Source organism: Monodelphis domestica, chromosome 3, assembly GCF_027887165.1.
Source record: "Monodelphis domestica isolate mMonDom1 chromosome 3, mMonDom1.pri, whole genome shotgun sequence".
Lineage (NCBI taxonomy): Eukaryota > Metazoa > Chordata > Mammalia > Didelphimorphia > Didelphidae > Monodelphis > Monodelphis domestica.
The window spans coordinates 286,507,324-286,530,188 of record NC_077229.1 but is presented as its reverse complement, the minus strand read 5'-3'; the positions used below and the strand labels follow the sequence as shown (position 1 = coordinate 286,530,188).

Genomic DNA, 22,865 nt, shown 5'->3' with positions numbered 1-22,865 from the left:
TTGCCTTTATTTTCTCAATGGTAGAAAGACTGTCTTGGGAATGTAGAGGGAAAGTATTATAATCATTTGTGTGGTCCATTACAAGCCTAAACCAATGATGCATTATGGTAGTTTGGAGATAAACTTGGGTCCTCGAATGCTTTTCTTGCAGAGTACAAATGATCTGGAAAAGCGTCAATTGTGATTCTAAAGATGGATTGTTCTTCTTTTGGGGGGGAGGGTGGTCTGAGAAGCAGCTTAGTTAGATTCAGACTGGCTAATTAGAAGAAGGCTGCTTTTGGCCAAAGAAATTCATGAAGAGTGTCTCTAAAGGTGGGGGAGAGTTGGGATAATTTGGTCTACAGAAGGAGTACACCCTTGTACAAAATGTTGAGTTTTTTTGTTTTATTTTTTTAAATACTGAAATCAGGCAGTCAGTCAAGAAACATTTACTAATCACTGATTATGTGCTGGGCACTCTACTTAGGGAATACAAGAGAGGGAAAAGACAATTCCTGCTCTTGAGGAGTTCATAGTCTAAAGAAGGAGACAACAGGTGAACAATGTAAAAACCATATATATATATATGGGATAAATTGGATATAATCAATGGGGGAAGGCACTAGAATTTAGAGAGATCTGGAAAGTCTTTTTGAATTAGGTGGAATTTTAGCTGAGGCTTGAAGGAAGCCAGGAGGTAGAGATGAGGAAGGGGAGAATTCCAGGGACGGGAACTTCCAGTAAAACTACTCCAAGTTGAGAGATGAAGTGTATAATGTGGGAGGAATAGCCAAGGACTCCAGTGTCATTGGATCAAAGAGCACATGGAGAGATGGTAAGATTTAAGAAAACTGAAAAGGTAGGAACAGACTGGGTTGCAAAGGGTTTTAAAAGCCAAACAGATGATTTTATAGTTTACTCTGGAGGTAAAAGAGAGCCACTGGAAATAAATAAGTGGGTAACATGATTACTTCTATGCTTTAAGAAGATCAGTTTGATCGCTGAATCTGGCATGATGGTCTGGCATAAAGAGACACTTAAGGTAGGGCGGGGCCACCAGCCAGGAGGGCGGTGATGAGGGTCTTTGATAGGGTAGTGGTACTACCTGTGCAGTGTCAGAGGATGAGGGGGGTTGAAGTAGATAGCTGAGAGCTTTTAAATGCTGCAAGGCTATAATGCAGAATAGGGATTAGACTTGTCTGGCTTAGGGGAAGCTAGGTGTTAGAGAGCCAGACCTAGAGACAGGAGGTCCTGGATTCAAATCTGATCACCTGGATAGCTCAGTAGATTGAGAATCAGACCTAAAGATAGGAGGTCCTGGGTTCAAATCTGATCCCGGACACTTCCCAGGTATGACCCTGGGCAAGTCCCAACTTCCATTGCCTGGTCCTCACTATTCTTCTGTTTTGGAATCAATACGTGGCATTGATTCTAAGGCAGAAGGTAGGTGCTTAAAAAAACCTGGCTTTAGAAACTTCCTAGCTGTGTAACCCTGGGCAAGTTACTTAACACCAGTTGCCTAGCCCTTACTCCTCATCTGACTTGGAACTAATACTCAGTATTGATTATTGAAATAATTCAATATTGATTCTAAGATAGAAGGCGAAGGTTTACATTTTTTAAAAAGTTATCTGGCTTAGTCTCAGAGAGCAAAACTGGAAATCATATTTTGTAATTGCAGAAGCAGATTGAGGTTCGGTGTGAGTAAGTTCTTCCTTAACATTTTTTGACAGCCCTATTAAAGCTGTATCAGAATGAAATGGGTTGCCCCTTGGGTAGGCATGGTGGATTTCCTCTCATAGGAGTTCTTTAACCGAAGGTTGCATGACCAACATATAGTATAATTGTTAGAAGGGTGGATTCCTAGTCAGAGACCTAATTTCTAAGTGCTTCATAGATAATACCAATATACTCCTATGACTTTTAATCTCTGTTAACTTCAGTTGTCCTATCTGGAAATTGGAAATATTAAAACTTTTAGTACTTACTTTATGGTGAGGACTAAATGAAATAATATACAAGTAAAGTGCCTTACATGGTTGAAGTTGTCAGTTATTATTATTATAACAGAGGATATTTGAGGTCAGGTATGGATTATATAAGATGGCCTATGAAGTCCCTTCCAACCTTGAGATTTTGTGTTTCCATGATTATGTGACATAATAGTACCTGGTGTTTCCATAAACAATAAAAGCATATTGGTAGAATATTTCAAAGTGAAAGGTACTTACTTGCAAAACTATTTTCTTCTATACTTCCCACAAATTCAGTCATTGAAAATACTGGTGGATTGTCATTTATATCTAGAACTCTGACCCTGAGCTCTAGAATCCTTTCCATATCTTGACCTTGCTTATTCAGAGCTCGGCAATAGATCTAGGAGAACAGGAAGACACATGCCATGCTGAACATGAAAAGATACTCCAAACAGTGGTAGAAATCTCTCTCTCTCCCCCTCTCTGTCTCTCTGTCTCTCTGTCTCTCCTCCTCTGTCTCTGTCTCTCTGTCTCTGTCTCTTTCCCTCTCCCTCTATCTCTCTTGGTCTCTGTCTCTCTCTGTCCCTCCTCTCTCTGTCTCAGTCTCAGTCTCTATCTCTGTCTTTGTCTGTCTCTGTCTCTCTCTGTCTGTCTCTTTCAGAACCAATATCTTCAATTGCACTTAAAAATGAGGGGAACAAGCACCTTTCCTCTCCCTTATCATCCTCTACTTCAAGTCTCTAAATCTATAGTCTATAGTTTTAGGATAAAGGAAGTCATTCATCTTTCTTTGTTTAGAAGGCATTGACCCTCTAGCAGTATGATTATTTAACTTCTCTGAGCGCTAATTCCTTCATCTGTAAAATGAACATAGTGATACCTCCTTGGGTTGTTGTGAAGATAAAAAGAAATGATTTCTATAACTATAAAACTCTTTATTATATAAAGTGATCTATTGTTTCTTACTGGCTGTTTTTATAAGAGGGTAAACCATTTCCTACTCTCAAATAATCTTCTAAACCCCTTTGAACAACACATAGAATGTTTGGTGAAAAAATCATTCACAGAATTAAGAAAAGTAGCATAGATGACAGACAATAAAAACTCATTAATTGATCAAACCTGCCACATGCCTCAGTCTGACTTAAGGTTTCCCATGAATGACTAACAGAAAGTTGGTTTCACATACGAAGAGAGGAAATACTTACGATGAAATATGGGGTGATCTCTCTATCAACTATTGATGTTATATTAATTTCACCCGTTTTGGGATTAACAATAAAGACTCCATAAGGGGGCTGATCAATTCCCACTCCAGAAATGCGATATGTAATTTCCTGGTCTTTGGCACAGTCTGAGTGAATCTATAGTAAGAGATACAGAAAACATATGACATCAAATAGAATTAGCAATTCTGCCTTTAATATCCAAATACTGACTCTCTTGACAATCATTGAATGTGATTTCCATCTAGTCCCTTGGCAACAAGTTGAAAGTAATTTAAAAAAATAAACAACTGTAGGGTCAGCTAATTGGAACAGTGGTTAGAGCACTGGGCTTGGAATCAGGAAGACCCAACTATAAAAGTTCAAATTTGGCCTCAGATAATAGCTGAGTGATTTTGGGCAAGTCACTTAACCCTGTTTAACTCAGTTTCTTCATCTGTAAAAAATGATCTGAAGAAGGAAATGGTAAACTGCTCTAGAATCTTTTCTAAGACCCTATCAAAAATGGGGTCATGAAGAGTTGGACACAATTGAAATGACTGAACAACAAGAAACACTGTTGTCTGTCAGACTGGTCATTACAGTGAACATTGCAATGATGATCAATGGTATAATAAAAGGATGAGGCAAATCATTACTCAAACAAATATATCTGTATGCAATACAGTCAGCCATAAGTGTGGGTCCTCTTTCCCAGTGTTCTGGCCAGAAGGCTTCATGAACTGCCTGACTCACACTCATAGAAGGAAAATTTCTGAAGATATTGGATTGTAGGAGGAGAATATGTCAATTCCAACCATGAAGAGAAAAGATCTAGCAAAATTGCTCCTAGTTTCTGAGAATGGAAGGAAGCTAGACTAGCCTATTCTCATCCCCTACTAATGAGGAACAAGAACAAGTTTAGTGAAAGACAAGATATATTGGGACTAGGGACAAAATAATATTGATTGAATTTCATATGAGGATTGTGTCAGGGAGAAAAGAGACAGGGAAGATGGGTTAGGGGGAAGGGAATTTTAATTACAAGAAGGCCAAAAACATTCCTAAATTCAATTCTAACACATTTTAAAACAGTCATAATTTAAATGTCTATTGAGTAGATTGAACATTAATATTAATGATTTTAATAGAAACATTATTTGATAAAATCACTGGCAACACAATTCTGTGTATATGAAATAATTTTCAGACCTCTGATTGATTTTTTTAAAGCTATCATAATCCCTAGTGGATGATGTGAGTTATCACATACCTCTTCTAATAATTTCTCTTATGGATTTATAGCCTTGCAGTGAATTGGGTTCAGGAAATCTTTAAAGGGTTCTTACTTCACTAATTTCAAGATTGATCAACTCAGCGTCTCAGTATTTATCCTATTGCTGTGGCTGCCACTTACTTTAGCAATTGGGTTCCTCTTGGAGTTATCTTCACCTTCTCGACAAGCTGCTGCAAATTTGATCCATTCCCGCTTTTGCCTTCTGATGGAATGCCATTTTACAGTGCCATTTTTGCTGTTATAGTCTCTTACCTTGAGTAGAAAGAGTTATAGGTTCTATAATTCTGTCTTCATGCACTCATTTTTATTCACAATATACATTCATTAAGTATTAATTCCACTTTCAGAAATAGAGGATAATGCCAAATTGATTACATTCCTTTGATAAACTGTTCACTTTAGTTATACTTATTCTGATGATTAAGTAAATTTGACTTTCATGTAAATCGACATATACATGTGAATTTTAAAGTTTAATTATCTTTCATTTTGGTACAATTTTATAAAAAATATTTCATATTTTACCTGAACTCGAAATTCACTGTTAATCTCCACCACCACCACCACCTAGAAACCAAACCAAACAAATTAAGTAATTACTTTTGATTATCTAGTTTTAGAATACACATCTTTACCTTCAATTCCTTTACATTTAGCCTTTTACTTCTTTTCATCCCCCATCTCTGTCTTCTCTTTGCTACTAGTTTTGCCACACATTGTCCTAATAAGATACAAGTACATGTTGTTTGGTGTTCTGATGTTACCAATAAATAGGAATATGTGCCAATACAAATTATGTCCTTTTTTGAATTCAGCTTCTGCTCTGCCTTTACTAAATCTTGTACAACTTAGGAAATTGGACCCCCCCTTGAAGTCACTAAATGATATTTAGTGGTACTATGTAATAAAAATGTTGCATAATGTATGAAATTGGTAGAAATATATAATAAAACTATTGTATTATATATACAAAAATTTCTAGATACAGTCCAGGAATCTGTGTGGTACCTTAGTTATATAACTAGGCAGAAGCCTGATTTTAAAATTCATTCTAAAAAAGAGTGAAAACAAGATATTGATCAGGAAGACAAAGGAGAGAGCACTTATAAATACACTCAGCAAATTCAGTTCAATGAACATTTGTTAAGTGCCTTTGGTCTAGCTGTTATTGTCTTACATGGGTCTTTTTCAAATTTAACAAATGCCTGTGGTGTTGAACTGAATTTCTGGGCACTACTAGATATGTTGGGAATCCAAAAATGAATAACAGCATAGTATTATGCCCTCTAGGAGCTAATATTCAATTGGCATGAAAATGTGGGGTATGTGCATAAGGCAGAGATGCATAATCAAAGGCAAAGTCTGATGTGGGCAAAGGAGAGATCAGAGAAGACAGGTTCTATACAATTTGAGGTACAATTCAGATGACAAGGAAAATGTATATTTTGAAAGATAGAGATGAATTCTTAACTGAATTCTTCAAATTTTAAGTAATTTCCTTGATCCTGTTTCTGATACTTGCCCTTTTCACTAAGTACACTCATCTTTACTTAATAGACAAGCTCCAAAAAATAGGAGAAAGCAGACATTATAATTGTGCTAAGAATCAGAAAGGAACAGTGATTAAAAGAATGTGGGGAAATGTTGATCTGGGTGAGCCAGTTCTTCTTGTCCTTTCCCTTAGATGAGGCAGTTATTCTAGTTCAGCAGATAACACTGCTTGATCTTAATCCTTAATTTAATTTACCTTGAACTCTAAACTTATATAATGCATAGAACAAAATTAGACCCAATCCTAGCCATTTCCCCTTCACTACAAGCATCTGTTTTCTCCCAGTGTTCCTCAGCTTCTTCTAAGCCTGCAGCCAGATCCTCTATATGAGCAGCATTATCTTCTCTAATGGCAAACATTTGTTTTATGAAGAACCAATATGAAGTGTTGAGCTTCTCTTTGAAGTCCACTTGGAACAGGATAAGCACAAATACAGCAATTTGAAGAAATTTAAATAGATTAAGCATTTAATTTTTAAATCATTTTTCCAAAACATTTTCTGTAGATGCAGAGAACCACAGTTTTCTGTATATTTAATAGGGAGATAGTCATGATGGTAAGTAATAAAAACTTTTCTCACATTAGGCTAGATTTAAGGTTGACCAATGGAATGTGAAAATTACATTAACATGGGTTAAAAGAAAATATAAACCGCTCCAAATGACTCCATGTAATTGACTTCAATTTTAATATTTCATACCATACTGTAGTATCTCTAAGGCTACATTCATTTATTAATTTTCCATTCAATTTCACTTTATTTTTCAGTTTCAAATGCTCTATCTCCCCAATACATTGAGAGGGCAAGACATTAAAAATTCATTATGACTATGAAGTCATGCAAAACAAATTTCCATATTAGTCAACACTTTTTTAATGTTGAAAATAATTCTTAATTCAAAAACACATTTAAGTGGAAACATATTTCTGTCTGGTTAATAAAATGATCCTTTTAGTTTTAGATGTGACAGATTTTCTTATCAGAAATTCCTTGACCTATGTTGCAAATGAATGGTATTCACCATTAAGGTTGACTGTTATTCAAATCAATTAAGGCACTTCCTGTTTCTAAGACAGAGTGGCTTCATCTCCTGGAAGTTTTTTTTGTGTTCTGGAACAGATTTTGACAGGGGCAAACTACTCTTTGAGTATCAATGAAACATTTGTCCTGAAGTGTAAAGAATCCTTCAGGTCACTAAGCCAACACTGAAATAATGCATTTGGTATGGAAGAACTGAGTCTACAAGAAAGAGTATTTGCTAATGGGCCAAACTCAGTAGAACAATGACAGGATCTACTGTAGTCAAGTACACTTTAAAGTCCTTATGTTTCTTCTTTTGTATAAACAGACACAGAAACCTTTTCATTTAAATTACTAAATCAAAAGGTGAAAAATAAAGCCAACTACAATTGACATGATCATTTTCATTTAGAATTCAAAGCTCTTTTACAGATAGAATCTAACCTCCCAGCATCCCTGTTAACTACAGAAGGTTTATATTTTAGTATCCTTTTATAGGTAAAGAAAAGAGATATAAAGTAGGATAAGAGAGGTGTCCAGTATTATATACAGCTACTGGATCTTAGATCTAGTGAATGATCATTTTAAGCACTGGATAGAATCTACAACATTCCTTCCTTCCTTTCTTTCTTCCTTCCTTCCTTCCTTTCTTCCTTCTTTCCTTCCTTCCTTCCTTCCTTCCTTCCTTCCTTCCTTCCTTCCTTCCTTCCTTCCTTCCTTCCTTCCTTCCTTCCTTCCTTCCTTCCTTCCTTCCTTCCTTCCTTCCTTCCTTCCTTCCTTCCTTCCTTCCTTCCTTCCTTTCTTCCTTCCTTCCTTCCTTCCTTCCTTCCTTCCTTCCTTCCTTCCTTCCTTCTTTCCTTCCTTCCTTCCTCCCTTGAAAGAGTCTGAAACCATAGTTGAACCCAGGCTGGCACTTTTATCCTCTCTAGCTGCCCCAGAAATAGTACTTCTTGTGGCCTCTGTTGCCTTGGCCCAACCTTTCCTTTTTACCTCACCTGTGGGGGTGGAACTATACATTACTTTGTCTGTTTGGGAGACATTTCTTCATAGTAATAGAACTGTATGCCCACCTTTTATCTACAGTGTACCTTTCTTTCTACAGTCAAGTGGCTAGTGGGTAGATGGTGTTTCTCTTGGATGACTATACTAGATGACTCAGTAATCATCTCAGGTCTTTGAATCGATGTCATATTTTTCCCATGAAAGGGTTATGGGATTAGACAGAGCTCAGTATCTACACCCTCATGTTATGCTGTCAGTATTGATCAACAAGCAAGTAATTGTTATCTTCCTCATCTGTGCTCTGTAGATATAGGCTCATAGTCATGTACTCAAGATATAATATAAAACTGATACTACAATTTCTCATTTGTATGATATATTTGTTGGTAATATACAATTAACATTTGGTTATGTGGACTTTTACAATTTTTATGCACAACAAGACAACAGATATATTCATACTATAAATTGTGTGGGGCTAGCGGAAAGGACATGACTTGGAATGAAGAGAGACCTGGGATGGAATCTCATTTCCAATTTACTAACCTTATAACATGAGCAACTGACTTCAATTAAATGTCTCAATTTCTCCACTGTAAAATGGGAATAGAATTTCTATAGTAGTTTTGCTCCAGAATTATTCTCGGAATAAAATTAAATAATGCAGGAAAATTATTTTGTAAGTCTTAAAGTACTATAAGACATCAGCTACTATTATCACAACTTTTGATATAATTTGATAAAATTTGATAAAAATTTCTAAACTACATCCAATGGCATTTCCTTTAAATGGATATAATGAAGAGAAGATTGCATTTATTTATAATGTATCCAGTTTTCTTTTTTATGAGAGACATATAAGAATAACTTGAAAAGATGTCTTAAAATGTATCCATCCTATTAAAATTCCCATAATTTAACCCCACAAAAATAATATGAAGCTCCATGTGCGAATTCCAAATCCCAAATTTACGTTTATATTTTCACAGTCTAACCCTTTTATATCAAAACCAAGACAATGAAATTTAGTAAAAAAATAAAATATCTAGCTAAGGGAAATTATGGTACAATGGATATAAGGCTGACCTCACAGGCAGAAAGATCTGAGTTTGAGTTCTGCCTTCAATATGTACTAGCTGTGTGACCATGGGTAAGTGATTTATCTTTTCATTGCCCCTGAGCAGCTGTCTAAAACTATAAATTAGAGAGGAATTACCTGTCTTCATTGGCAACAGAGAGTTTCTACGCCAGCAGATTCCCACAATCAAGAAGTTACAGGTCTGCCCTCGCCACCAAAAGGCAACCTCCTCCCCAAAGTATCTTCTTATGCAATGCAAAATATCACATCTACTTGGCTTATTTAAATGTATTACTCGTTCTTTTGAGTCAATAGCCAGTTTCTCCATATCACTGTCATTTCTTGGTTGGAAACACATCAAAGAAAATGATGCTTTCCATTCTGTAAGATAAGATCTCACAAAGCCAGTATTACAGTCCAGAGTTAGTTTTTGAATCATAGGAGTATGGTTTAATCTCGAACATTTCCATTTCATTCTAGGTAATATCTGGCCTTAGATACTTCCTAGCTGTCCGATACTGGGCAAATCATTTAACTTCTGTTGGCTTCAGGGTTGTTTCAAGTATCAAATGAGATTCTTTATTTCTTTGTTTCTTTTTTAGTTTCTTATTTGTTTCCCTTCCCTCCTTCCTTCCTTCCTTCCTTCCCTCCTTCCCTCCTTCCTTCCCTCCTTCCCTCCTTCCCTCCTTCCTTCCTTCCTTCCTTCCTTCCCTCCTTCCCTCCTTCCTTCCTTCCCTCCTTCCCTCCCTCCTTTTCCTTCCTTCCTTCCTTCCTTCCTTCCTTCCTTCCTTCCTTCCTTCCTTCCTTCCTTCCTTCCTTCCTTCCTTCCTTCCTTCCTTCCTTCCTTCCTTCCTCCCTCCCTTCCTTCCTTCCTCCCTCCCTCCTCTCCTCCCTCCCTCCCTTTCTCTTTCTTACTCTCTTTTTCTTTCTTTTCCTTGACTTTCATTTTAGAATAAATACTGTGTCTTGGTTGCTAGACAGAAGAGGGGTAAGGTGAAGGCAATGGGGCTTAAGTGACTTGCTCAGGGTCACACAGTTAGAAAGTGTCTGAAGTCACATTTGAACCTCAACCCACTGAGTAGCCCAGCTGCCCCTGAGATAATACTTTCAAAGCACTTAGCACAATACCAGACACATAGTAAGCATTTAATAAATGCTTGTTTCTTTCCTTCCATTCATTCATTTATTTGGTATTTCATGCCTCTTTTCTACTAAAAAGTGACTCCTTTTCTACTAAAATGGCATAGTTGGTATTCTTATGAATTCACCATTAAGACTTGAAGGCAATGTGCTGTAAGGACAACAGTGGACAAGGAAACTATGGGTTCTATTCCTGACTCTGTCATTAAGTGGCTGTTTGATCTCATTTAATGTCTCTGGGCAAGTTTCCTCCACTGTATAATGAGGCAATTGGATAAGATGATATTTAAGATTCCTTGCATAGCCTTAATATTATATTCAATGAAACTATAGTTGTCCTGAATTCTCCTCTGTACACTCTTCAACACAGTGGGGTGGGAGAGACCCCTCCTCAAAGCATTTCTTTTTCTCTCTATCTTTAGTAAAAACATTCCTTCTGAGATTAATTCTATTTATAAAAAATGTACAGGGGTGGTTTAGAAGGGGGACTATCATCAGATAATAAAGAACTTTTTCTGTCTATTCACTGGGAAAGAAAAGGATGTTGCTGTGGAACAAACTCTGTCCTGTGTTCAGATTTGATTTCAAGTCCTATTTCTGAAACTAACTGATTGACCTTGGACAAGTCCCTTAACTTCTGTACACCTCAGTTTCCTTATTGGCAAAGGGAGATGAAAAGTTATACTACCTTTCTTGAAGAGTTGTTGTGGGGAAAGTATACTGAAAATATGTATTACTATTGTATGTACTATAGTGTATACTCCTTTCATTTTTTGCATTCCTTAAGCAGTTTCCTTGAGTGGATGCATTTTCAATTTATTAAATGAAAAAGGATTAATTTCTTTGAACAAAATTACAAAAAAGACTTGTTAATGACTGAAATTTTGTCATAGAATCTTTCCTGATTAATTACTAAGAATATATGTGTGTGTGTGTGTGTGTGTGTGTGTGTGTGTGTTTTATATTGTCCTTTATACTGCTTTGGATGTGATGGTGAATATCTGACTCTAATGAAATTATGTTGTGTTCATTTTTAGGTGATTATTATTCAAATGTTAAACTGGATTAAAGTTTGTGCAAAATAATTTGTTGCCTTGAATAACAAATAAAGGGTCATGGTTTTCAATTCTTGTCTTTTGACCCAGAAGCCTATGATTTAAGTCTCATAGTCTACTTATGAACCTCAGACATCCTTAAGTTGTGCAAAGGCAGTTTCTAAGTTAATAAAGTTAAAATAGGTCATTTCTGCCATGTTCCTGACTGGCCCCACGAGTGCCACAGCATCTTGAGGCATCTGCCCATTCAGGGATTCCTTCTGGGGCACAGGGAGCAAGTTGTCTCAGAGAGTAGAATGTCTCCAGGACCTATACCTTGTTTGTTCATTGATGACCCAAGCTGAGTAGAGTATGTTTCCTGAAAGGATCATTGTCATAATGGCAAAATGGACAGAGACATTTAAGGGACATTTCTTGGATGTGAAGTAAGTTTTAGCTTATCTAACAGTCTTTCTGGCCAAGCTTAGACTGGCAGTAGTCCTCACAGGGACACCAGCACTAAAAGTACAAATCTTTATTTCCTTGACAATAATCCAATACGCATTTAGTGAGCACCTACTATGTGCCAGGGACTGGGGATAGACACTGGGGATAAACCTGGGCAGGTTTGGGTGTGAGGGAGTTTTGTGTTCAAATTCTGCCTTAGACACCTATTCTTACCCTAGACACTTATTAGCTGGTCAAATCACTAAGCTTTTTTTTTTTTTTAGATTTAGCTTCATCATCTGTAAAATGGGTTTTATAATAGTAGCCCTTGCCTCACTCACTAAGCTATTGTGAGGGCAAAATGAGATATTCTCAAAACACTTTGCAAATCTTAAAGTGCTATATAAATGTTCACTATTGCTCTTTTTATTATTACAAAGACATAAATAAAACAATTCCTGCTTTTAAAGAACTTATAATCTATCAAGAAGAACAATGTGTATACATGCTATATCATATGTGTATATGTGTATATTACACATTCATGAATATGTATATATTTTATTATTATATTATGCATATATACAATATGCACATATTATGTATATACATGAATGTACATTAATATCGGTGAACACATATGCATAATATATGTATCTTTATATATTATAAATGTATATATGTATATATCATATAAGTATATTATATAGTACATTACATGTGTATAAATAGACACAGACCTAGCTGAATATCTATAATTATGCATGTATACTATAAGCGTGAAATTTATTATTTAATTATGTTTATATTTATATTTAATTATGTTATATATTATATTATACATGTATGCATACCTACATGAATATAGCAGAATATCTATAAACACCCACATGTATATGTGTAGTATATAATTATAGATATTATATTATACATATATACATATATATAGCAGAATATCTATAAACACATGTATATTATATGTATGCACTATATAATTATATATGTAGGTTATATATTACACATATACATATTATATACCTATATGATGTGATATGATATTTACATAATATGAATATCTGTGAATATGCATTATATATGTGTGAAGGGCTCCCGTGGGTTGTGCCACACTGACTTTGATTTAGACATGATTCAGGATTTGGCCCAAAAGTGAGAGGGAGGTTAAAAGCTTTAAGACAAGGAAGTAAGACTCTCCATCTCTGGTGACCGGGCAAGAAGGTGGCTGTGGGAGGCCATGCTGACGCCACTCACATGGTAGTTAGATTAGGCTATAAATTCCTTTTACCAATCCAAGTGATTCTAACAAACTTTATAAAATTCTAGGGTCCAGTCTCTTAAATTTAATTATTACATGTATATTATATGTATGTATTATCTATGTATAGTATATAACCATTTAATAATTATAAATGCATGAATATATGAAAATCTATGAATACACATGCATATTATATTTATGTATACACAAATATCTATGATTTTCTATGAATATAATGTATATCATATGTATGTGTTATATATATTACATATATTATATATCCACAATATGTTTATATACATGAATATATGAATATGAATATACATGGATACTATGTGTATACATTGTATATATTATATGTAGTTTTGATACAACATATTTATATATGTATAAATATCTAGGAATACACATGTATATTATATGTACATACAATATATGCATATTATATTACATATAACTTGATCGTTTATTATATATGAATATCTATGAATAAACACATGTATATATATAAATACACGCATACACTAAATACAAGGTAAAGTGTTTTAGAGGGACTCTCCTGGCACTGGTCACTTGGGGGGAGGATCAGGAAAAGCTATGGGTAGATGATGCTACTTGAGCAGAATTCTGAAAGAAATAAGGAATTCTAAGAGGCAGAGGGAGATTTCCAAGCCTGGAAAATGGCTGAGTAAAAGGCAGACGTTTTGTCAGATTGTCCCAGGGCCTGGAGCTCCAGAATGATAATGTTGTTGCTGCTTGAATTAATCTGTCCACTTGTAGCAGATTTTGTTTTAGTGCCCAGGATAGGCAAAGCACCACATTGGACTCTGGAACTACTCCAAATAATGCCACCCACTATCTAGGAGCTCTCTATTTTTCTAGACTCCTTGTATCTTATAACTTCAGTCAAAATGGAATGTTTTCTGTCCCCTGAATTTGCCCTGCAATTTCCTATCTCTGGGCCTTTGGCAATGCCAGAGCTCATGCTTAGGACTCCTCACTCTCCACCATCTTGCCTCAGCATTGCTTACTGCCCTAACTGCTGAGTTTCTAATATCCAATGAAATCTGATTCAAATGCTATTTTTTTCGGGGAAGCAGTCCCCACTCTTTTATTCTCCTTTTTACACATGGGCCTCATACAACACTTCCTTAGAATTCCACTTAAAATGAATGGCAATTTGTAGGAGAGTAATTTTTTTATGTGCCAGATCTCTTTACTCAATTCAGTGTTCTAAGGTAGAAGGGATTATGCTGCAAGCAAACTTTGCACCCTCTCCAACACTTAGCACCATGGCTTCTATTTTATATAAGAAGAATTTAACAAATGTTTCTTGAATCGAATTGGAAAGATTCCATAGTGGCATTACTGATGAAAAAGCCTGCACTCATTTCTCATTTGAAAATGAAATTTAAAAAAATAAGGCATGTTAACTTTTCATTTGAAATAAGATAGAAAAGTTTGTATGAGCCCTGTGGAAATGGAAATAACTGTGCTGAAATAGATTGACATTGTATTCCCATTGACATTCTACCTCTGCTTTTTGCAACATATTTTGAATATGCATGACATTTTTATAATCTATCAATGTGGTCCATATGCAACTGGGCAGATAGTTCACATTTTCACTCTATGGCTCATAAACTTCAGTGTCTCCTCTCTCTAACTTTGTTTAGACTTCAAAACCTGGCCCCATCCTATTTGCCAGGGTTATTATTAGATTACATCCATTCACACCCTTCATGTGACAGCTAAACAGACCTTTTGGATGTTTCTCATACAAAGCTGTCTTTACTTAGGTTGCATAGATGATCCACCATTTTGGGAATGCACATCCTTCTTACCTCCACCTCTTAGAATCCTTAGTTTCCTTCAGAACTCAGCTAGGGTACCATTTTCTGAATCAGATTTTTCCACTCCCTCCCCCTCTACTCCCTAAATCTCACCCTCAGTTGCTAGCACTTGCTCCCTGAAATTACCTTGTATTTTTTCTAATGTTATATGTGTATGAACTGCCCCACCCCCAATAGATTATAAACCCTTTCAAGGCAGATACTATTTCACTATTTAAAAAAAAAATCTTTTTATGTCCCATAGCTAGCACGGTGCTTGTCAGTGTGCTTTGTGAATTTTTGTTGATTTGAACTTCTCTGATGAGTTTTTCTTGCCTTTTGTGAATTTTTTTCTGTCTTTAAAGTCAGTTGTTCTGGCTTCTCTATGTCAGATCCCCCCAGCCCCCAAGAATGGAAACCATCTTTGATACTCCTAGTGTTATCAATGAGCTGAATTCTTAGTGAATTCTTAATTAATTAAATTAGAAGTGGACAGCCAAGAGAATGGACAAGGTCTCTCACATCTCTAAACCTATGGTATCATGCCACATTCATTTTGCTTCTCAGCCAGCCTGCTCTACTGTTGACAGTTTTCAATTTCCTCTTTTAGGCATCAGATTGTGCTAAGATTAAGGGAAGTGAAGGCATTTGTATTTTTAATTATTTTGATATCAATACTAAGAAATATTCCAGGAAAAGTGAACTTGGCAACCCAAATTGTTTGAAAAATTGGGTCCTTTCTATCATTTGAATCTAGAAAAATTTTCAAAGTTGCTTAACAGATATGAAGAACTCAGACTAGAACACAATTTTCCAGATGGCGAAATATCATCTAAAGCTTGAGCTGGTACTAAACTGATAAGCAGTCTTCATTCTTTATAGATTAGCATGTTTAACACCCAGGAAACAGTCTTTTTTTTTTCCCTACAGTTAGAAATATTTTCTTTTTTATTTATATTGAAAAAAATGGCCTTTGTGTAGTCAGATCTTGAGTTCTGCATTGATTTGAATTGGTTCATTGTAGATGGAAACTTGCAAGTTATTTACAAAAAAAATCATTAGGTCTGCAGATATTCAACTGGCTCTTTTGGGTCCCTCCCACACTTATCATACCACACCCTTCCCCACCTGCATATCCATCCACTGGAAGTTTTAATACTCCCTGTTTATGAATACAAACTTCTCAGTCAACAGAAGATGAACTCCGTATTACTAACAAACACAAATTCTCATAAAAATAAAAAAAAATCTCCATGAAAGAGAGGGAAGATTGGATTTATTGGACTACTACTTGATCATTTCTTTGGGGTTTGCCTTCATTTTTTTTAGTCCTTGAGCATGGGATTGTTGGTCTATTGTCAGAGTGAGCTTTGTAACCTGCCTTGAATATGAATTTAGTAAATGTTTGCAGACTTGAACTTCTATGCTGAGCTTTTCTTGCCTCTTGTGAATTTTTCTCTGCCTCTAAAGTGAGCTGTTCTGGGCTCTCTATGTCAGATTTCCTTTTTTCCCCAAAGAGTGGAAACTGTCTTTGATGCTCCTGGTGCTATAAATGAGCTGAGCCAACAATAAAATAAGCCTTTGAAAAGGTGAGCAATCCATATCCCATGAAAGATGATCATGGAAGCAATATTGCTCATCTTGAGAAATGTTTTTAAGTGGGGAAGAAATCACAGCAATTTCTGTAATATCCTTGCAACAGTATAAAGATAGATTCATATTTCTTTATTCTGTTATTCAGGAGAATACGAAGGTAAGAATCAGAAAATTTGTAGGAACAATTATCATACTGACCACCATCTAAATTTAAACATCTAAAGCACTTTAGATAGGTTGCCAGGCCATTTTCATTTATCTGTTCTCATTCATTGGAATATTTTGTGTCATTCAGTCATTTTTTAATCATGTCTGACTTTTTGTAAAGACGTTTTCTTGGTAAAGATACTAGAGAGATTTGCCATCTCCTTTTCCAGTCCATTATACAGAGGAGAAAATCGAGGCAAATAGGATTAAGTGACTCATCCAAGATTACACAAATAGTAAGTATCTGAGGCTAGATTTGAAGGCAGGAAGATGAATCTTCCTGACTTCTGCCCCAACATACTATCCATGTGGCACCTAGCTATCCAGAATATTTTGTAGCACTGTTTCAAGTAACCACTGAATTTATGCCTAAGCACTCACTTACTACTTCCAAGCAGCTTTACTACTAAGTGAAATGATACATGTATATGTAAAATTGTGTATAAATATATATATATATATATATAAATACATATAAAAATAAATGAAGCTAAGTAAAATAATAAGATCAAAATGTTTTGAAACTACTCAAAAGTTAAGAAGGAAAATAATTTATTTCCAGATTGACACCAGGGGAAAGATTAAACTCTTCTCAGATAAATTACTTTCAGAAAATATAAGAAAAGGGTATGAAGAAAAAAGTCATTATTGCCAAGTAGAACATGAGGGTAGGGCCAAGCCTTATCTCAATATTGCACTCTCTGAGCACCTGTCATAGTTTTCTAGATCCAACCTGCTTAATTGAAGTTTGTTGGGCTGAACATAAATGAAAGGTAAAAACTGGTCAGATTCATTGAGCTCTGAAAGCCTCTCCCCTCATAAGAATAATGCAGAGGGCTTGTGATTCTGGGAGACTGATTTTTTAAAAGGACTATTAAATTAGCAGGGAGATTTTATGAGTGGAAACAAAAACCACAAATAAAAAATAAGCATCAATGGAGTTGTGAAATTTAGTATTGAAAAGGCTGAAAACAAAATTTAATTAATTATATGCATGATGGAAAATAAATTGAATTGAATTTGCATGGAAGTAGAGGGAGAAATATTTGGTCATATGAAAAGAAACTATTTTATGCTAATTCTTGATACCTGTATTTATTGCCCATTCATATAGTATCATTTAAGGGGAAGGAAATAAGCATTTATGCTATGCCTACTAAGTGTCAGGCATTGTGTTAAGTGCTTTTTACAAATATTATCTCACTTGATCTTCATAATAACTCTGAAAGGTAAGTGCTATTATTGTCCCCATTTTACATTTAAGGAAACTAAGGCAAAACAAGCTTGCCCAGGGTCACTCAGGTACTAAATGTCTGAGGCCATATTTGAATTCAAGTCTTCCTGACTTCAGCACTCTATCCACTGCACCAGCAGCTGCTGTAAGATCATAATGTGAGGGATGTTGGGAGTTTGAGGGACTTCCCTTTCCCTCTCCTCCATTAATGAATCCAAAAGTTCTATGAAAAAGCAATGAAATGAGACTGATGCTTAGTGTGTTTTAAATTTAAAGAAACAATGCTACCAGCTCAGGAGGTTCATTTCTAGTTAAATTCACTCAAGTTGTAGTTCAGTTTAATCCATCAACTCCATTTTAGCTAACCACCATTCATTGAATCAGACACCTAACTTGTTATTATACAGAACCAACATTCCAAACCTAAGTAAAGCAAGTAGAAACAAATATGAACCAAAACACTGTATCCTGCCAAGTTCAAGGATAATTTAGCTGGCACCTGCCTTTTGGGATTACATTAAACTTTCAGTGAAAGATACTGTTTTTGCTTCAGTTTTCAAAGGATGAAATAAATGTAGAATATACCATCTTTTTCATTGACAAAATTCCCAATAAATTATTGTTAACACTCTCTATAAAGATTGAAACATGTTTTTTTTTGTGTAGAATTTAAATGTTGTGTTATACATAAAATTTTTCTATGAAAATTATTGCTCTTATAACTTTGAAAGGACTATTCCATTTCCCCAAGTTTTGAAAAAAACAACGATCTGTTTTTCAATTAATTAAAGTGTTTAGAGTACATAGTTGCTGAGGAGGTCTCTGATTCTCCATTTTCATGATTTTCTGATAGTCTAATATACTTAATAATTTTCAACATTTTTGTCTAGAGTAACATTCTGACCAACAATTTTTCACCTTCAGGTATTAGGAACACAGGACCATTCGTCTAGAGCTAGAAGAGATCTCAGAGGCTCCAATTCAACTTCTTTATTTGATGAAGAGGGAAACTGAGGCCTATGGAAGTGTGATGAATTGCCCTAGGGCTCATGGATATTGGAAGTAGGATATAATAACAGTAGTTCCCATTTATAGAGCTTTAAAATTTCTAAAGGGCAATCCTCACAACAACTTTGGGAGACAGATAGTATTGGTATTATTCTTATTTTGCAGATGAGCAAACTCAAGTTCAATGTCTTTCTCAATGTCACAAAGAAAATAAATGAGCACCTCAATTACTTGAGCCAAGATCAGCTGATCCCAAGCCCAATACCTTTCCACTAAGCCAAACTGACCTTCCACTGGTGAGAAAAGTCATGGTAATAATTATACAATTACTCTTTAATTATAACAGTTCTTTCACATGCCACGTCACTTACAAATCTTCTGAACTGTCATTTTTTACTGTAACCACCAAATGTAACAAAATCACTCCCCTCCCTCCCCCTAGGAAACACCGACTTTCGAGAAAATCTAGGCAAGTATCATGACTATGCTCTCACCATACTGAGGCTCAGGGAGAGTAATTAGAATTGAGGGATTTACACCTGGAAGGGGTCTTAGGGTACATCTTATCAAGCCTGCTCATTTTATAGTTGCGATAGTCATATGCTTTTACAGCATGGATTAATCCTGTTTTATTTCTTTAGTTGTATAAGATTTGGCAATGTATTATCCTCAGGTTGTGGCAAGGGGGAGGAAATAGGGAAAGCAAAAGAGTCAGGAGAGAGAAAGAGAGAGAAAGAGAGACAGACAGACAGATAGACAGAGACAGAGACAGACAGACCACAGAGAGAATGAGAAAGAAGAGAATGCTAGTGCTTTTATAATTGAAAAGTTTCACCTACAACAGTATTCAAAACATCAACCATTCAAAATGTTAAACACTGCAAAGAATTTTCAAAATGCAACATGTCTTTGGTATGTTATTATCTTGAGGTGTAAAATGAAAGACTGGCCTCTGATTGAGGAATTGGCACAAACTTAAAGAGAAAAAAACTTTAATTTGCAAATGTGGCTTATAAAAATCATCCCAGTCATTAATATAAACTGTTAGTTTAGACTATAGCATTAAGTTCTCTTTTACACAATTGGTCTCACTAGAGGACAGCTTTTAATTATTTAAAAATTGTATCTACTTACCCCTAAAATGAGCAGAACAGCAGCGGTTCTGTACAGGAACCAGTCCATCGCTTCCGATTGTTTTTACATCCAAGTCTCAGGGAGTTATATTTTTGATTTCTGTTTCTTTTCCTTCTCACCCCCCCTCTTCTGGAGCCTAATTGAAAAAAAAAAAAAGGTCTCGGTAGATGTTCTTACATGCAGGCTTTGAGATGTTTCTGCCTTCCTCTGAAGGAAGGACTGAAGGTACGTATAACCAGTCAGGATCCCCACCCCAAAATCCTGGGCTGGTCTCACAGAAATGCCTGACAAGATCATTATTGCTCCCAGGTAAAAGCTATGAGACACACCCTTTTAGCTTGGAAGGAATTCTCTGTAGGGCACTGAAGTTCTCTCCTTCTCAGGAGGTTTTCAAAGTGAAACAATTTTAAAATGATTCAAAACCTAGACAGGATAAAAATGGACCACTCCCTCCCTACCAATATCTCTCCTCATCCCAAGAAAAGGAAAACATGGTCTACATTTAGATTATAGGCAAGGTGGATATTCTGGTGACTACATAATCAAAGCTTCAGATCACAGGGAGAAATTATCAACTTTGACTCGAGTGAACTTGGAGAAAGTACAAGCTGGAGGAGTCATGTATTTGCTAAGATCATGGTTAAGTAACTTGAAGGATTTATTAAAGTGGAGAGATCATGTCATTTATTTGGAGAAAGAAGATAACTGTGACAATTTGACTTCAAAAGTTCTCTCTGTTTTCTACTGTAAACTCTTCTTGGTGACAATATGTATGTACCTAAGTGCCCCACTTAAGCCCATTTTTTTTAGTAGACAATTCTCCTTTCCCTAGCTCCAAATCTCTCTCTTTCTTTCTTTCTTTCTTTCTTTCTTTCTTTCTTTCTTTCTTTCTTTCTTTCTTTCTTCCTTCCTTCCTTCCTTCCTTCCTTCCTTCCTTCCTTCCTTCCTTCCTTCCTTCCTTCCTTCCTTCCTTCCTTCCTTCCTTCCTTCCTTCCTTCCTTCCTTCCTTCCTTCCTTCCTTCCTTTCTTCCTTCCTTCCTTCCTTCCTTCCTTCCTTCCTTCCTTCCTTCCTTCCTTCCTTCCTTCTGTCCATGCCCTTGCATAGAAAATTAAATTAGAACTTGACTTTCCTAGAAAGTTTTTTTTAATAGATAGTAAGGAAAAGTTTGATGATTAAATAAAGATTGAACAGAACCAGATAAACCGAATGGAAACAAGAAAAAATTGTGCTTTAGATCAGCCAGGTTAACAATATTTGATAGATTTAAAGTACAGTCTGAGGCAAGACTTTATGGAGTCAGCCAATTAGAACAAAGGAAATATGCTGGTGATCTGGCCACCCACATATGAAGACAGGAAATGGGATGAGGTTCCTGGGTTTGAGAAAAGAAGTGATAACTCTTGTGGGGCAGTAAGTGATTGCAAGTTTAAAATCATTCTTGGAATGTCTTTTCATCCTTAGGTAATGGTTTGAAGTAGGTAAATAAAAAGGATGCTTGGCATTCTGTGGGTGCTGGATAGAAACTCTGTTAATTAACTACAATCAGAAAACGAACAAGAGATGGCACAAAGTAAAATGTTGGGTCTCTGCTGTATGGGAATTGTCTTTTCTTCATGTGCACATGAGAACAGAATAATCATCCATAATACTGAGCTAAAATGGAGGTCAATTTACTCATTGTGGATCTCTGTGACCTGGGAAGAAGTAGGCTGTCCCTGTTTTGACAGGTCTTAGCAAAACATTAGTTGAGAATGAGTAGTTGGTTGCTCTGCTAAGCTTTTGCTAGTACAAATAAAAAGAATGAATTGTGATGTTTAGAACAGATTTGTCATTAGTGAATAAAGATAGTGATACTCCATGATGTGTTTAAAACAATAGCTAGTAATAGAATCAGATGACCTCAAAAATGGCTGAGGAGTTCAAGAGAAAATGGCCTAAGCATCTTGCTAGTAGTGTGAATGATTTATAACATTGGACCTTGGGTTGGAGTATAAGCACACAGTCTTGTCTTTTTTTCCCCTAGAAGGTCCTAGTTTCTTATTTGGTGTTGCCTCAAACATAACCTTGACTCCATCCCAGTTAAGGTCCTTGTCCCAATAAAGGACTCTCAGCTCATCTCTCAAATGGCAGCCACTACCCAGAAGAGGGAGTGTGGGAGAACCCCATAGTTCTAGAACAGCAATGGCTGCTCCCTTGACAAGTCACTTGGGAAACAGTGATGCTAGAGTTGGGAAGGAATGAGAGTGAGTTTATCTCTCACCAGTTCTCCTCCAATCCCTTTTCCATATTTGTGTCATTTCCTATCCCATTCTGACCTCTGTGAATCAGCACTGGCCTGATTATTGAATTCTAGCTTACTATAGGTCTCAAATAGCCCCTTTTCTTAGGAATTTGCCTCTGATAGCTGATATACATAGTCTTCTTTCCTTTAAAATTCCTTTCTCTCACTTGCCCCTCATCAATAAACTAACTTTTTCTCTCTTCCATACCTTTATTGCCCTTCCATGCTTTCCCCATTCCCCCTTTCCTTTTCCCAGGTCATCCATAATTGATCTGGTCAACCTAACTGCTCACACTTCTTAGTTGATTTGAGAGTCACCATCTCTATTATTTTCAGTGAGATGGAGGACCAGGAGTCCTTGCTCTCTATCTGCTTTGCCTTTATGCATTCCAGACCCTTAACCCTGTCATCTGACCTACTTACATATGCTGAAGACCTTTGTGGCTTGCCATCTTTCCCATTGTAGCTCCCTTAGGATTTCTTGACTTTTCCATTGAACTTGTAATGGAACTTTTAAAATGTATTCTATCCCCATAGCCTATCTTTTTCTTTTTGTATCACTAGT

General features: G+C 36.0%; 1 protein-coding gene across 1 annotated transcript in view; it reads right to left on the bottom strand.

Annotated features, from left to right (window-relative positions):
• DSG1 (desmoglein 1) overlaps positions 1-20,291 on the bottom strand; it is a 46,922-nt gene extending 26,631 nt beyond the window's left edge. Inside the window, exons 1-5 of the mRNA XM_007487207.2 lie at positions 20,019-20,291; positions 4,983-5,024; positions 4,578-4,709; positions 3,164-3,319; positions 2,211-2,355 (exon numbers count right to left, since the gene is read on the bottom strand). Coding sequence (XP_007487269.2) covers positions 2,211-2,355; positions 3,164-3,319; positions 4,578-4,709; positions 4,983-5,024; positions 20,019-20,066 — 523 coding nt within the window. The 5' untranslated portion in view covers positions 20,067-20,291. The remainder of the gene's footprint in view (positions 1-2,210; positions 2,356-3,163; positions 3,320-4,577; positions 4,710-4,982; positions 5,025-20,018) is intronic.
• Positions 20,292-22,865: the final 2,574 nt, after the last annotated feature.